The sequence below is a fragment of the Pteropus medius genome, unplaced genomic scaffold (assembly GCF_902729225.1).
Source record: "Pteropus medius unplaced genomic scaffold, Ma_sr-lr_union100, whole genome shotgun sequence".
Lineage (NCBI taxonomy): Eukaryota > Metazoa > Chordata > Mammalia > Chiroptera > Pteropodidae > Pteropus > Pteropus medius.
In genome coordinates this window covers 3,921,193-3,938,556 of record NW_024347790.1, presented here as the reverse complement: position 1 = coordinate 3,938,556, position 17,364 = coordinate 3,921,193, and the positions used below count along the sequence as shown (strand labels likewise).

The 17,364-nt window shown below is 42.2% G+C and overlaps 1 protein-coding gene across 2 annotated transcripts in view; it reads left to right on the top strand.

Annotated features, from left to right (window-relative positions):
- Positions 1-17,364, top strand: part of ST8SIA6 (ST8 alpha-N-acetyl-neuraminide alpha-2,8-sialyltransferase 6) — a 114,619-nt gene that overhangs the window by 37,266 nt on the left and 59,989 nt on the right. For both annotated transcript variants that reach the window (XM_039877492.1, XM_039877493.1), the window contains exon 3: positions 16,481-16,570. In XM_039877492.1, coding sequence (XP_039733426.1) covers positions 16,481-16,570 — 90 coding nt within the window. The remainder of the gene's footprint in view (positions 1-16,480; positions 16,571-17,364) is intronic.

Below are 17,364 nucleotides of genomic sequence, written 5' to 3'. Positions count from 1 at the left end.
TTGGAGGCCATGGCTCCAGTCCAGACAAGAGAAGATGTGCCTTGGACTGCAGCGATAGAAGTAGAGATAAAGAGAAGTAAATGGATTTGAGGCAGCATTGCCAAAAGGCTGGATGTAGAAGATAAGAGAAGGTGAGAAATCAAGAATGATATATTTTTGGCTTGAGCAGGGCATTGCCATCCACTGAGATGGGGCAGACGGGAGAAAGGAGAAGGAAGTCAAGGGTTATGTTTGGGGTGTGCTGCATTTGCCAAAACTATTAGACATCCAAGTGGGACTGTCAGATCAGCATTCGGTCTGTATAAATGAGTCTGGAGCTCAAGGGAGAGGTCAGAGCTGCACATATAATTTTGAAAGTCATCCCCAGAGAGACAGTGTTTAAAGCCAGGAAAGGGGATGAGATCACTTAGCATTAGAAATAGCTAGAGAAGGAAGATGATCCAGAAGCAAGTTCTAGAGCATTCTAGTATTTAGAAGTTTGGCAGAGGAGTAGAAGCCAGTGGAAGGAGACCAGGAAAGTGTGACATCATGGTTCCAATAAGCGGAGAGTTTTCAGGGAAGAGAGTGGTCAGCTGGGTCAGATGTTGCTGAAAAATTGAGTCAGATCAGAAGAGAGAAGTGTCTGTTGACTCCAAAGCATGGGATGGGGCATGGAACTAGAGGCAAGCAGTGGCAGCCAGATGTGAGTGGTCTGATGATTAAATAAATTGTCGAGGGAGGGGATGCAGTGATGTTAAAAACTCTTTAGAGGACTGTTGTTTCAAAAGGAGGTAGAAAAATGAGTTGGGAGAGGAAGAAGGACGGTGGAGTCACGGGAAGAACATGTTTGAATGCTTTTAAGAATGATCGGAGAGGAAAGAGAGAGAGACTCTGGTTCTGCAAAAGAAATAGGAGATGAGTGGGTCAGTGACATTCTGAAGAGGGTGTTAAGGGCTGCGATCCAGAGCATGTTGGGGACTATTATTTTTTCATTAGGGGCAGAGACATTTCTTCTGTCCTAACACATGGTAAGATGCACGAGATGGGCACTGTTATGGACTGATTCGTGTCTTCACCAAAATTCGTTTGCCGAAGGCCTAACCCCATTGTGACTGTATTTAGAGACAGGGTCTTTATGGAGGTAATTAAGGTTCAATAAAGTGTTGGGATGGGAGGCTATTGCAATAGGATTGGTCCTTGTGAAAAAAAAAAAAGGTCCTTTTATAAAAAGGAAGAGACGCCAGGGAGCTCTCTCCCTCCCCACCTGTGTGCATGCAGAATAAAGGCCATGTGAGGACACAGGGAGGAAGCCAGGGAGAGAGGCCTCGCCAGAAACCAACCCTGATCTTGGACTTCTAGCCTCCAGAACTGTGAGAAATTAATACTCGTTCGAGCCATCTAGTCTGTGGTATTTTGTTATGGCGGCCGGAGCAGACTAGAGGCCCAGAAGCTGGGAGGTTTTAGATACGGTGGAAGACATATAAAAGTGTCGCCCTCTGCAGGCCTGTTTGCTCCATTGCATTTGAGGTTAGGCCATCAGCTGAAAGTGAATGTAGAGATGGGGAGTGTGGAGGTTGGAGCAGAGAAGAGAATGAATAAAGGAACGATTCTGAGAGAAAAAGATGAGATTAAGGAAATATAGTTTTCCCTAATAAAACTCAGGGTTGCCAGGTATCACTGGATGCCCATTTGAAGTGTGTAGTGAGATCATTCAGCAGGGTCATGTGATTTTTCTCCAGTAGCATCGGGCTGTTCGGGGGCAGGCCCAGATGGCAGACGGCTGGATGGATCCTGGCCTCTGTATTCGCCAGGCAAGGGCAACAGACAGAGGCAAGAGGATTAAGAATGTTTTGGAGGGCCTGAGCTGGCGAAGGAGAGAATTGAAGGTACGAGGCGTGTGTCGGAAGGGCGTCTCAACGAGATCGAGGCCCAGTTGCGAAGAAAATACTAGAGTAAGTGATCTGGACAAAAAGAATGCACTGAATTAACAGTAATGAATTATATTTATTATCCAAAACTGGTGATAAAAATACTTCACAGGATTATTCCAAGGATCAAATGAAAATAGATGGTCAACTGTAAGGAGAACAATCAGCCCAGTAAACCAAAGTAATGCAGTTGGTATGTCTTGATTTCCTTAAAGCATCCCATTAGAGCTGTCACTCATAAGCTGGATTTATGAATGGCCGAATAATTACATCAAAAATGGTTGATTCTGCTTATTTTTAGCTCTCTGCCATCTCCCTTGGCAAAATGGTCAGTACTTTTATGTCAGACAGCCCTTAAGTGAGAAGTTTCAGGGTGGAACACTGGATAAGTATGGCTTTTTTTTTTTTCCCCAGATACCTATGATGACTAGATGGAAAAGATATCAAAGAACCATAATTTTTATTTCAGGAATCTTAAGCAAAAAGTAACAGGAACTCTGAAGAATATATTCCGTCTGTACTTTGTATATCTGGAATTGCTCAGGCAGGAAGAGAATGAGATAAGACTTGTAAATTCCAAATTACATTCAATTGTATCTAATAAAGAGATTTACAAAGTTAAGAAAATATATATTATTACTGGGAAAGAAATAAAAGAATAGAGGGAGGGAAAATATAATAAGTAGTTGAATTAGATGGAAGCATTCATTGCCTAAGGAAAAACCCACAACTGTACCAAAAATTATCATTCTGAATATTATATTTAAATTAAAAAATGCATTCAATTTTGGATAGAATTGAAAAAAAGTGTGTTAGATAACAAAATGCTCGCACCGTGTGTGCCTTTATCTCAGCTTATCCTTGCTTCTCTCACGTTAGTACGCACTTACGTTGATGACAGATCATTCTGGTAAAGTTCTTGTAGATGAAATGATTAAAAGGCCTGTGTATCAGAAAAATGCAGGTTCAAGCTGAAGGAGGACACCCAGATCCAGCCGTTTTGATGTAGCAGTGGCCGGATTTTCTAGGCACAAATTAAAGACTCGTAGCAGATTGGTCCTTACTCAGGGTCATCCCTGTGCTGGCCTCGTTAGGTCATACTTTAGCCCTCGCTTGTTGTCTGATGCTTTACACAAGAATGTTGGCATCCATGGGTTGGCTCGAGGAGTCCGTTTCAGTTTAAAAGGTGGGGCTAGCTTTAGAGTTGGAATCTCTACCTTAGGGCCTTTGGTTAGATAACTAATTTTTCTGAGCCCCAGTCAAAATGGGCTGGCTTGGCTGGTGATAGGTTGGTGGGATAGGGTAAGTCTGCCGGAGGCCTGTGCTGGGGAGGGGAGGTGTTATCCAGAACAATAGGAGCCAAATGTCGATGCTGTGAGGGTGGTCACAGTGATTGCTAACCATGGCCAGGAGCGATCCCCAAGGTGAAACCCAAGAAAGGCGAATCTATCCAGTAGGAAGGAGTGAGAAGTTGAGAATCGAGTAAGCACAAGCACAGACTGGGGAGGCAAAGGGGCCTGAGGCTCAAAAGGATTGCAATTCTCATACTAGACCAGAGGGGTCTCTCTTTGGTTCTGCTTAAAGGCAACAGGGTTGAGTGTGAAGGCAGAACAAACATTCCTTAAAAGCATTTAAAAAATGCAAATATGTTCGTTATGAATTGTGATACATTAAAAACTCATTAGAACTCATTACCATGTGTGATCCCGTGCACAAAGACTTGTTTTCCAGATGAGTAGGAAACGGGGCTAGGAATTAAAGAGCAGGAAAGAATATCCTCCGAGGGGGAAGATGCTTTAAAAGAGAACCTGAAATGTCCTGAGAAAGAAGTCCCCTTGCGAATGGGGACAGAGTACATTGGCTCTGCCAAATGTGGATGGAACACAGCAAAGCAAAGAGAAAATATCCAAACCCCCAAAATCCCAAACTAGACAAAGTAGCTCTGATTTAACTAGATTCAGATTATTCCAAATCTTAAGTGAAATAACAACAGTCTGTTTTATCGGTTGGGAAATTGTGGATACGCAGATATGAGATTAATACGCTTTCATGTAATCAAGAGTTCAATTTTGTTGAGTAGGTTTATTGCTCCTGAGTTGCATGAAATGAGACTTGATTGACTGCACTATTCAGAACCCAACACCACCTGCGAGTAATTGTATTTCTTCTTTTTAAGGATTATTATGGTGTGCTGTTTCCTTGTTGAATTTCATGTGTAATTATATCACTCCATTTTGTGATGGATAGGTCTCTATGGCACTCTCATAACCCTTCCTAATTACAATTTACCTAAGCACGGTAAATTTCGTTAGCCAACTCTCTTATACTTTCATTCACCATTAATAAGAACATTTGGACAACACCTTTTTAAATACAGTAAAATCCCAATGAAATAGAATAAGCAGAGACTTGGTTCTCCTGGTTAATCGAATCTTATAATTAGCTAGGGGTCTATTGGAAGATCCTTTTGATTCTAATTCTTCTTGGGTTTTTTTTTTTCTACAATTTTATTTTTCTTTTCAGTCTGATCAGCTCCAGAATCTATATTTCCATGGATGAGTTATAATCTTGAAGTACCTCAGGTTCAGTTATCATTTATCTATTCTTCTAATTTTTCAGATTTATTAGGGGGCTAGTAATAGGTAAGAGAGATGCAATCACATCAGGGACAGACATAGAAACAGCGGGACAGTGAATCAAGGACAAATTCTAGAAGTCGCTTTTGAACAAATTCTAATTTACGGTTTTTTCATTATTGTCTTAAAGAACATGGGTCATAGAAAAAAAAGTCTTGATCGATAGAGAGATTCTGATGTGCTTCCTGTTAATAGAATAATATAGTTTCCATCTTTGCATTTCAGAATTTTGAAAATCACCATTATCCTGTGACAGAGCTTCTTGCCTCATTTCACATTTATAAAATTGCCACAGTAAGATGAGAAGTTCTACTTGCTATTTTTATTTTATTATGACTTATTCTTCTTTCCATTTTATTTCATATCCAAGGGGCCCCCAAATGTTTGGACTTGATTTCTGAAACATTTCTTCGTACTGATTATTTATTCTGATGAAACTAACCTGAATTCCACAAGTACCCAAATAGCCTTTATAAGATAGGCAAACAGCCACCAGTTTTGAATGTTAAGGCAGTAAATTAGAATTTTGCTCATCGCTCACATGTGTTCAGTGATGAGCTTTCGCAATGTTTATGTTTTTATAGTTTATAATTTCCCCGGAGCCTCCGTATTGAACACAGCTCTTCCATGTTGACGCCCAGTCTTGGCATCAGTTTTCATTGCTTCAATTTTTCCTTGTTTTGATGATCAGAAACCATTGTCCCACCCTATTAAACTTAGTTTGTTCATTTCTGGTTTTTTTTTTTTACAGAAGATTCCATAAAATTCTCTATATGAGGCCCCTAGTTTTGAGCCTAATGCTTTCCTGAAAACGACTGTGAAATATGAATTTGTAAAAACGAGCTATTGACCTACAGGTTTAAGAGACTTTTCACTCTCTGATGACTAAACTTACTTTATAACTGTTGTTATTGTTCAAAATATTTAAGTATTTTTAAATCCTTACATGTTATCTAGTGATTGTATGGCTGTCTCAAATACCACCATGGAGTCTACATGGAATACAGATAAAAGTTATTTTGTCATTAAAATTCTTATCTCAGAATTCACTTCTCCACGTTGTACTGAAGAGAAATTTAGTTGACAGAGAAATTTATTTATTTATTGGTTGGGGCAAAGATCTTTGACTGAGATCGCATAGCTAATATGGACAAACATGGATTTTAACTGACATTTTAGAGACATTTCCAACTTATGTTCATTGACCTTTCTGTAGAAGAGGCTGGCGTCCTCCAGCTGTAATCCAGTTTGCTCAAACAATGCCCATTGGAGGGCTGTGTTGGACAGATCAAGTGGAGGTGTTAGCATCAGTGGAGGGTACGTCTGTGTTCTCTGTGGCAGAGCTCGGGGGAGGATGAGCTTGTCTGTGACTCAGAAAAGCAGTTATGTTGAATGTTCTCAGTACCATACATCTCTTATATTATTTCCTTTGTTGACCTTTTCATCTGAAAATTAAAAAGCAAGAAGAACAACAATAAACTCTTATTAGCGACATGGTAACTTAGCTCATTTTACTCTTGTAGTTTTTCAAATGGTTTTCTTGCTTTTCCCCCACTAATGCTTCTGGCCATAAGACAGTCCTACATTCCTTGAAGGTCTTATTCTAGACTATTAAGAAAAACATCATCGGGGTGGAAGAACTTGACCCATGACGCTTTTAAGACTTTGTTGCCCAAACTGTGATCTTCAGTTCAGCAGGGTTGGCATCGTCTGGGAGCTTGTTAGAAATGCAGACTGTCACAGCCCTCCCCGACCCTAGGTTTCCTGAACCAGAGGCTATATTTCAGTAACTTTCCCAGACAATTCATAGGTGCATTGTGGTTTGAGAAGCGCTGCTTTAAGAGGCATGCTATGACCATGACAGCCACTGCGAAGACTTCTGAGTACTGCTTAAGGGGGCTCTCCGTTTCAATCGCTTGTACTGAGCATTTTCATGTATTACAAACTTTGTACCAAATCTGTTAAACAAATGGTATTATCCCCATTTTGCACATGTAGCTGAAATCATGGAGAAGTTAACTAACTTTCTTGGAGCTAAACATTTAGCATGTAACAGAGTAGGGATCTGAACTGTGTGGTCAGTTTGCCACCAAAGTTTATCCTCTTGATCAGGGTGATCCATTTATTCAATTCAGAAGTGTTCTCAGCACTCTCATTCAGGGTATTAATTTTAATAAAAAGGTAAAGTCATGTCTCTCATACAGATATGAAAATGAACGCTTTTTGAAGATTTTACTTTTAACTCATCAGTGAGGAAACTGGTAAGGTGTTACAACCAGTTCAAAGGAACACACACATTTATAGATCAGGAATATTGAGATGAATGTGAAATGGAGGCAAACTAGTTTTCCCTCTATGGGGAAGAGTTGTCTTTCCACTGGACATAATTCATTTGCATGCCTATAGACATTATTTTCCGTTGCCGTCAGCTAGCTACAATTTATAGAATTGCAAAATAGCTCTGTTAAAGAAAAATATTATTCGTGACACTTATTAAAATGGTAGGGTGGACTTTACTTAGTTCTATCCTGATAGGTATAGGGACCACTGCAGTGGTGCAGTAGGGTAGACAGACTGGGCTCAACTCAAGAAAATATGGGCGTGTATAGCTAAGGAGCAGGGTGGGCGTCAGTGGACGGTGTAAAAAAAAAAAGACAAGATTCAACTAAGTAAATTTTAAAGATCTTAATTGTTTTGATTCAATGATTCATGAATAAGGCAGCATCCTATCTCAGAGATAGAAAGGAGCTTTAAAGAGCTGTGGAAACGAAAAGGCTTTTAAAAGCAGAAAATGAGTAGGACAAGGACGTTTTCTAATAAAGAGTGCAAAAAGTAGATTACTTCAGGCTTTGGTCACTTTCCCATGGGGGAAGAAGGGATCTATCAAGCCTATTACCTTATAGTACTGACCAGGTAATTCCAGATTGACTGGCTAAAGATTAGAGGCTGAAACCGCAGTTCGGTTAGGTATTAAGTCTTGGTTTGCTGATGTAGGGCTTAGCACAAGTGACACCATTTTGGGCCTGCTGCCTCTTTTTTAACAAATGGAAAATTACTAAGAGGAAGCATCAAGGGTAAGAAGGGATTTCAGCTAATCTGGCCTGACAAGATTCTCATCGAAGGAAGGCCAGGGTGATCAGATATCATCCGGGGATTGGTGAGGGATGAGGAATTTGGTCGATATCTAGGGTGATCACATGTAGAGGAGGAGGAATTAGGGCTAAACTAACTTAGCAAGCTTCTTGCTAAAACCGGGCTATTAAGTCCATAGCCAAGGATTGGGCCTAGCTGACAAAGAGCACAGAGGAGCCCGACTAGAGTTCAGCCAAGGAGAGAATCTTTGTCAGCTCCTGTAGACTCAGAATCAGGTAACCTAGACGGGGCAGGGGTTATAGACAGCGAATAGCTCACCTTTGGAAGACAAACTTTTCCCTGTGAGGGAATGTAAAGTAGCATCCTGAGTAAGAACACAGACTGTCATGTTTGGGGTCAAACTCCACTCCAGTTCTAACAGGCAGACTTTAGGTTTATTATTTAATCTTACAGTGCCTTATTTTCCTCATCTATAAAATGGACACAGTGCCTACCTTGTGTATTCATTGCAAAGAGTAAATGAAATGGCACCTGTATAAGGTGTTTAAAACAGTGCCTGGCACCTAGTGACCATCCAACAGATGTTGTAGTAATCATCTTTATGCTTTATATCAGAATTGTTGCATCAAAGAAGGTAGAGGTTAGTCTTAAAAATATACTAAGTGTAGCCGAGGTTCTCAAATTCAAAGCACCTTAAAGAGAACTCGAATCTTAGCTGTGTGAAATAAGAAAGTAGGGTTGGAAGCGGGTTAAAGGAAAGACTTAGAAATGCAGAGATGAATTCTACCCTGACTCTCCACTTTTGAGCTTCCCTCAGAGCCCCCAAGAATGTCACACATAAGGATCAGTGAGATGAGACACGGATGCCCCAATGATGATCCCTTGTTTCCTTCCACTCGTTCCCGGTCTGCTCCTTGTTAAAATTTTATCTCTACTCTGCTAAAGACTCCATTTTCTATTTAGGATCCTACTCTTGCCCACCTAGGTTTAAAGTCTTACTGAATCTCCACATCAGACTTGTCCTTTTGGTAACCTTCACTTCAACCTTCTGAAGTGTCAGTGCTTCCTGTTTGCCCCCAGAGAACTCACACCAAACCCAGGCCCCCTTGTTCCCCTTGGGGCAAGCAGTGGAGTGAAGGGGACTGAAACTCAGAAAGCGTGAGACTCTGTTAGGTTCATTACTATGGATCCTTCCTTCAACATTATCATGATGGACAGTGACACTGTTAAGTTTAGGAAAAATTTTGTGCTTCAGTAGATAAATTTGCATTGTTTAGATCACACGCCTCCGAATTATCTGGTTCTGATCCTTTGGGAGCACAGTTACGGTTCTGTAAGTTGTAGTTAACTCAAAGCAACGCAAAACAATTCTTATCTATAAATATGCAAATTATATCCTATCTGGCAGAGGTCTAATTGACTTCCCTGCCCCCACCACCCCACACCAATTTTGCATCCATTTGCACATTCATCTCAATATTCCCGATCTACAAATATGTCTGTGCTTTGGTTTCTCCTGGTTCCCTCCTTATGAACAAAATAAAATCTTTAATGTGTGGTCATTTTATATCTATAAGAGATTTATGATATTACATTTTTGAAAACTATCAACAATGGTAGGGGGCTGGAATACATTACGATAATAATTTAGTAGTAGAGAACTAGCTAATTATTCTTTGTCAAGGATAACCAAAGGCAGGTAAAAGTTAAGGGAAAGCCAAGTGAGAAGAGATTATTTGCAGAAATTTTTGTGCTTCAGTTGGCTACAATTTTCACTTATGCAGGGTGAAGTTCTATAGAGTCATTTTAAAAGCAGTTTCTATATTTTGAACTAAATGACATCCACCAAAACACAGAGTCATGGTTTCTTGAAATTGATATGATTACAGAAAATAGCCAGCATCTTTTCTGTGAACTCGGCGTGGCAAGTGTGCGTTTGTCTGTCCTCCTCACCAGACTCTTTGTTCCCAGTCAGCAGGGGCACGGTTTTATTTGCTATCCTATCTCCCATGGCTGCCATTCTCCCTGGTACCTCGGAAATGACCAAACAAGGAGACAGGCCAGGGTCTGCCCCTCACGTCTGACGGCACCAAGACTTGGCTTTGTCAGTTCCTGTGTATGATTGGTTTATCAAAGGGCAGACTTGGGTTAACCACGCTGATAGGAAGGTGATTTGTAAAACCCGAATATTAATTTGTCAATTAAAGGGAGTCATCAAACTATGCAGTGGGCTGGATGCCTGCCTTCCCCGGGGAAACTACATGGTGGAAAGGGGTAGCAAATTATAATTAGACATTTGCTTGATGAGCTTGCAGTCTGAGCACAGGTGTCTGCTATTGACTCTGTGCAAGAGACAGGCCAGCCTATTACACCTCTCTCAGGGGGGTTTCTGCTGGTGACCAGCCTGTGCTCCCAGCTCATCAGCTCCTCCTGCCAGGAATGGGGAAGGAGTGTGAGAAGTATGTGAAAGAATTCTGATTCTCTGGGCTTTCCATTTTTAGGCTGCATTCCCCATCTGCTTTCTTCAGAGAGAGTAAATTAGTTTTAAGCATTTCATTGAGATTCACAATCTAGTTTTGCCCCCTTTCTGGCCACTGTAAATAGAATTTGGCTGTTCTTGAAACTCCTTAGTCACCTACAGGCAGATTATTTGGGGAGATGTTTTGCTTGTCTAGGGGACTGATTGCATGATTGCACTAATTAAACGTCATGCTCAGAAGGTGACTTATACTCTGTGTTTAGAGGTCTTTGTGGATACACCCACTAATTACTGATGACATTATTTTGTAGGGATCGAATCCCTTGCTTTTCTTTTTTTTGCTATCAGTCTTAATTTTTAATTCCCAAAGACCATTGTAATTCATGGCTTTGCTATTCTGTGAAATCTTGCCAGGTGCTTTTGCAAAGTGACCGCTTTCAACTCGAGACTGTAAAGGCAGAATTTCTAAAAAGCAGATCATCCACGTAGATAATAATGATAGCAGAAGTGCTTGTTTTTGTGTATGTTTTCCCCCTAATCTTATGAAAGATTTTTTTTTTCTCCCTCTAACATACTGAAGTGATGAAAATATGCCTGAAGGCTTGGTTGCCGGAACCAAACAAACAAATTCTATAATGAAATATTGAAAGCAGTCGGGATCCATAACATGACTTGCAAGAAATGGAGAAAGAGGAATTTACCATTTAACGGTTAGCAAATTGTCAGTAAAAGATGAGTCATGGTCAGGGATTCCGTGTGTCCAGCTAAGGAGTGTGGAGTGTGTCCTGAGGCTGCTAGGGATCATGGAAGGTCTTAGAACGGGGAGATGACATGATCGAATGTGCACGTGAGGCCACTTACCTTGGGAGCAGTGAAGATGGAATAGAAGGAAAAGAGGTTGGTTGAGATGTTTAGAGAAAACAGGCCGGCTGAGAAGACAAGAGGCCTGGGAAAAGCCCTGGGGAATACTGTAAGGGACCACCAACCAATTGCTTTAAAGTAACAGACAGAAAAAGAAGAACCATGGGAGATACCAATGCTTATGGATTGGTCCAAGAAAGATCCTGCAAAAGGACCCTGATCAGCAGTCAGAGGTGGAAGAACAGAGAGGACTGTGATGGGAACAGGTGTGGAGTGAGTGGTCAGAGGTTCAGATACTTCTGGTGGGGTAAAGGAAGTGGACTGACATATCCTCTGCACTTGGAGATGCTTTCCAAGAATGGTTTCGTGGATTTGTAGGTCAAGGTAAGGGACAGTAGTGGGTTGCAATTTGAAGGAGGAGCAAGGAATGAGATAGAAGAGAATAGCAGAATGAGTCGATTGGTTTGTTTTTGACTTTGAAATGGTAGAGAATTGAGCGTGAAAAGGAGGAGACAGTGCAAGGGAAAAGGTAAAGATGCAGTAAAGAGAAACATGAAGGGCTGGGCCTGGGTCTTAGAGGAGATGGGGACGGATGGGTTGGCAGGCGGCAGGCAGGTGGCTTATCCTTTCGTAAGAGCAGAGATCCTTCTTTCTCTGAGATAGAAAGCAAGGATGGTTTATGGCTAAACATCAGTTCTCATAGGGCAGCGTCGTGTTTTCTGAAATAGGAAGCACGATTAAATAAGTTAGGAAAGCAGAGAGTGGTGAGGACAGCGGAACCGTGAATGTGTAAAGTAGCTATAGAGGGAAATGGGAGAGGGAGGTAGCTGGCGTCATTTAATAGAATTGTCAAGGTGGACAAAAGGCAGAACAAATTGGACACCAGCCTACCACCGACTGTGTGAGTTTTTACCCAGCACTCCTGGCGGGGGTCGGGGAGGTGGTTAGTTATAGGGATGTCCTATTCCAGGGGCTCTGTCGCTCCATTATTGTGGATTTGCCAGGTCAGCATGACAAAATGTCAGGGGAACTGGGAACTTAGGGTATTGGCACGATGTGGCAAGCGCTACAGATGAGCAGACAAGCCACCTCGCACAGTGACAAGCGGTTGCGATCTTGTAACAGGGCAGTGAAAGAGGCATTGGCGGGGCAGTCAGTCATCTCGGTGATCTGGTCTGGGACACTTCGAGCGCTCGCTTGGTCCACCGAGTCCTCGTAGCTCTTTAAAAGGGTGGCCGTTGTCCCTCCCGTGACTTGTCTTGGGATCACTCTCAACCTTAGGGTTTGGCGGATCACACATGGACTGTACCTTTTCTCTTCTGGTAAGAAGTTCTTACAAAGGGTTTTCACCAAAAAACTGAAACTAAAAAAATGTGTCAGACTTGACAGATGCAGAAGTCTTAATTTGAATCTGCAAGAGTCTGGCCCCATGGATTGTGGTTCTTACAGCTTATCTGACAGTCTTCCCGAAACCTGTGCTTTTTCTCCACGAAGACCCAAGTGTTCAGACCGCCAACTTGTGTTAGTTTTTCGGGGGGGAGCACAGGAATGGGAGCGGGGATCTCCTCACAATTTATATCCTATACTTCATCTACCTGAATGTGAGCTCCAGGCTCAGGTGTACTTCACCTCTGTAGCTTCCTCTACCATTTCAAGTTCTCCTTGACATCCAGTCTTTTTGGTTGGGCCTTTCAAACTGATCCCCAGTAATCTTTCCTGGGGTTACAAGTCAGCCCACACTTGGTCATGTAGCCAGCTCTTCTTTCCGCCAGGTTGCCTCTGACTCCAGGTGTTCGAAATTCCTACTTTCATCTCAATCAATTTCTCTCTGTCCTCTTAGACTCGTCTGAGAGGTATTCCCAAACTGGAAATGAAGGAGGATTCAAGCTAATGTCCTCATCTGCAGTGGGTGCCAACTTCTCGAACTGGATCTGTCCACTGGTCGTGTCTTCTCTCAACTCCGAACTGAGGAGGTTTCTTCTTTTCCTCTTTCAAGAGCAAATGACCCTCTTGTGGTTCTCCTCGTGGGCTCAGATTCAAGGGTCATCGAATTCTCACTTACTCGCATGACAGAGAGGAGTGGCCATCTAGCCTCACTGGCCGATCCAGCTCTTTCCTTGGAAGATCCAGCGCCTTCTCATTCCCCAGCGACTCCTGGCATCTCTTACCTGTCAGGTCTCGAAACATTTTAAAACATGGCAGTTATCGTGTTTACTTGTATTGCTCACTGAATAACCAATATTGTTGAAAACAACACGGACTGGGAGTTTTATCTAAAGGGCAGTGATGTTAGGTCAGATGCCTAACTCAAACAAATGTTTGACGTTTATGGCTTCCGCGTCTGAATATTTTAACGTTTTTCTAGGAAGGTTTTCGTGACATTGGCATGAAAGAAAGAAAACTATGACGATGCTTTGAAGGAGAAGAGGACAGGAGAGAAAGCAAAGGGGACTCAAGGAACGTCCCTTTCCGCTCCTTTCCCTGTGAAGTGACTTTCCACAGTGAGACAGTTTTCTCACCCCTGTGGGTATAACGATGACCGGTTTGAGGGAAGACTCCAAGGTGGCGTTTAGAAGAATAAGAGCACAGCCTTTATTTAGTGGCTTCTGTGTGCCAGGCATTTCCATGCAATTTCCCTTTGGCTGCTGTAACAGCCTGGCTGGCTTATCAACAACAGACACTTCTTTCTTGCAGTTCTGGAGGCTGGGAAATCCGAGACCATGGCACCTGCAGTTCTGGTGTCTGGTGAGATCTTGATTCCTCATAGAGGGCCACCTTTTCACTGCAATGTCACAAGGCAGAAGGGGAGCAAGCGCTCTCTCAGGCCGATTTTATAAGGACGCTCATCCCATTCTTGAGGGCTCCCCCTTCATGATCTCATCACCTCCCACAGGCCCTGCCTCCTAAAACCATCACCTTGGGGGTTACGGTTTTAGTCAATGAATTTAAGGGAACATAAACATTCAATCTATAGCATCCTTATAACTACTTCATTGAGTCAAAATTTAAAAAGGGAAATTAAATCCTTAGGTTCAGAGGCCAAGGTCAGGGAGTGGAGCCCAGATTCAAAGGCTGGTCCTACTGACACCTAAGACCCCGTTTCTTCCATGACTTTATTTTCTCATTTCCACTTCACCCGCCGATGTTCTCATCTGCTTTCCATAGACCTTCTGTGCTTTTCGGTTGGCCAAAACTGTTTTGACTTTTTAGTAACAAAGATGCTCTCCGATTTAAGGAAAGTTTTATGACACTAAATCCTATGGGTGCCTGCTTATCACAGTTTTACAATTCAATATTGCAAAGCCATCATAATTCAAAGCACTGCTGGCTCGGTAATTCACTTCATTAACGGTGCTGCCTGAATAAAATACACAGCCAATTAGAAATAAACAAATCCTTGGAAAGTACGATAATACATTCAGGAGGCACAGAAGGTGAGGCATGGAGACAGAAGGAGGCAGGAGAAGGGAGGTGGCGGGGGAGGGGTGAAATTATATCAGGATAAAGAGGGATTTTATGAGCCCATATGTACTCCGTGCACAGTGCTTTTCTGAGAAATATTGGAGAATTAATTATGAATCTTTCTTGTTTATACCTTTACCTGTACACCTCCCGCTCCCTCACCTCCCGTATCCAATTTATTTTGAAGCCCTGTCAGTCTTATCTCCAGAACAGATCTCGAATCTGTCAGCTCCTCTTCTGATAGTGTGGTGCTATCTTCGGTGCACTTCTGTGTCCTGACCTCCCTTCTTTCTGGGCACTCAGGATGGTTGCTGTTTTCTGATTGCCACTTTGCAATCAGGTCAGGCATGCGACTGGTTCTGGCCGGGCTAGAGTGTTCAGATACAAGGTAAGGCCATCCAGTACATTCTTGGAAGCAGGTTGTTGCAGAGAAGGTGCCCCAAGACCAAAGTAGTCTGGATCCCTAAAGTGAGTGCAGCACAGCTGTCCTATAAAGCCACCCAGACATGCAGTGGGCATGTCAGGAGCAAGAAATGAAGCTTTGTTATGGAGAGCAACTATGAGTTGTTTTTTTGACAACAATAGACATCATAGTCTATTCTGTCTCAATTAGTAAAGCAAGGCGCCATCATCTCTCTCCTGGAACTCTGCAGAAACCTCCTTACTTTCCTATCTTGTCTGTAGCCCTACTTCTCCTCATTTCATTTCTCTGCATAGAGACCTTCTTAAAACATACGTCAAGTCACATCTCTCTCCTGCCCCAACGTTCTGTTGCTTCCCCTTCTTATTTGGATAAATTCTAAACATGGCTGACCAGGCTTGTGTGCTCTGCCCACCGCTCACTACTCCAAACACCTTTTAGCCTTTAGCCTTGGGCCCCACCTGCCTTCCTTGAGTTCCTCAAACATTCTGGGCTGCTCCCCATCCGAGGACCTTTGCCTATGCTTTTCCTTCTGCCTGGAATGTTCCCCCCACTCCCCAAAGTTCATCTAGCTCACTCGAATTACCCTTGAGATCGCTACCTAAATAACACTACCTCAGAGGCCCCCTCAGCATGCAGGGGTCTCCCGTTACACTCCTCCATGGCACCCACTGCTTTTTCGATGACTCAAATCACAGTTCGTAATTCTATATTCATTTGTATGGGTTTTGTTTGTTTGTTTGTTTGTTTGATAAATATCTTTTTTCCTAACCAGACTGCAAGCTCCATTAGAGAAAGGGACCATGTCTGTTTTTTCCGCAGGGTGCTCCATATCCTAAGCATCCAGCCCATATTAGGTTCTCTTTAGCAGATGCCTTCAGCATGATTAAATAAATGCAATAACAGTAAATCAGAGTTGTATGCATTGCTTTGAAGTCTAAGGAAAGTGAGAGTTGACATTTTTTGAGCATTTACTATGTTAGGCATGGTACCAAGTGCTTTACATTATTTTCTATGTCATGTATCAATCATGACAATAACACTATGAGGGAAAAACTAGAGATGTGGAAAGGGATGTCTAGAGTGGTTAGCTAGTGGGCAGCCCAACGCCATAACCCATTTCCTTCTCTTGTTTTTTGATTTGGTTTTGTTCCGATTCTAATTTTCCAGGTACATAAATAATAGCAACAGACCCTCTATCACAGCTATATAATAATCAAAGGCCAGATTTACCTTGCGCTATTTTTGGAGAGAACTGTGTCTGCATGCTTCCTACCAGAGACAACATTTAAAAAAAAAATAAAGCCTGCTTACATACGCAATGATTAAAAATATTAAATAAGTTGTTCATTGTACATACTAACCTCAAATTATAAAAATATAAAGTCTTCTATAGGGAGTTCTTTTCTCTTTGGCTTTATAGTATGTTTTTTTCTTTGTTCCTTTGTTTACTTAGACCCGTCAGAGGTGAAAATATCAATTTCCTTTTCCACAGAGAAATCCAATAATGGAAGAAAAATCGGACTTCAGTTGGGCACATGTTATCAATTAAGTCCGATTTTTTTTTAACAATAAACTCATTTTAAATCAATCATTTCTTTAAATCTCTTTCATGGAACAGCACCTATCCGAATGAGAAGTCACTTCAGCTGACAGAGAGATGCACAAATCTGCAAGATGGCTTTAAGACGTTATCTAACAAAACGAAACGGTGAGTTCTGCTCTTCACATTTGATTTAATTTTAAAATAAGTGTTTCGTATTCAAAATGTTTGACGGCATCTTCAGAAACATCTGAGACTGTGTTCGTGCTCAGGCTTGACCTTGGGCTTGGAGATGCTCCCATGGGTGAGGAGGATAGATGAGGGACAGAACAGTGCAGACCAGGGTTGGGATGCTGGCAGTGGGGACATGCTCATCTGTCCCTCGTCCACTAAAAACTCTATGAGGTTTTGCCGGCTTAACTTTTATAGGCCCTCAGTCTTTTTGAGAATCCTACAAGCATTCTGGACCTGATTTTAGAAAAATATATACTTATGTGGACTTGCTCATAGTCACAGAAGAGGTGATATATTTACCCCTAGTCCCAGCCGTGGCTCAGGCCCAACTTCCCCATGCCTGCTTTCAATCCTGGATTTTAGAGAGTTCATGACACCATCTTCTCCAGATGGGGGAAAAGGGCATCTAAAAGCTCCTAAGGCTTCAGACATAGAAGAGGCACTGGCGGCCTGAGTTTGATGGCAGCTGCTCTGCCTCACTTGGATCTAAAAGGAGGAGAGTCTGACTGTGCTGGCCGAGGACACAACTGTGGTTCCGCCTGTAACCTCCCTCAAGGGAACTGACCTGGGTTGCATTTCGCCGTGGACTTGACAAAGTTGGAACATTGTTTAGGGTAAGAGGCATATAGCAGATTTCCTCATGCCCGTCTCAAGCAAGAGATGCCTAGTGACCTCCCCTCTTCTGTATTTTTATATTTTTCTCTTTCTCTTCTTGAAAATTCTCTCTC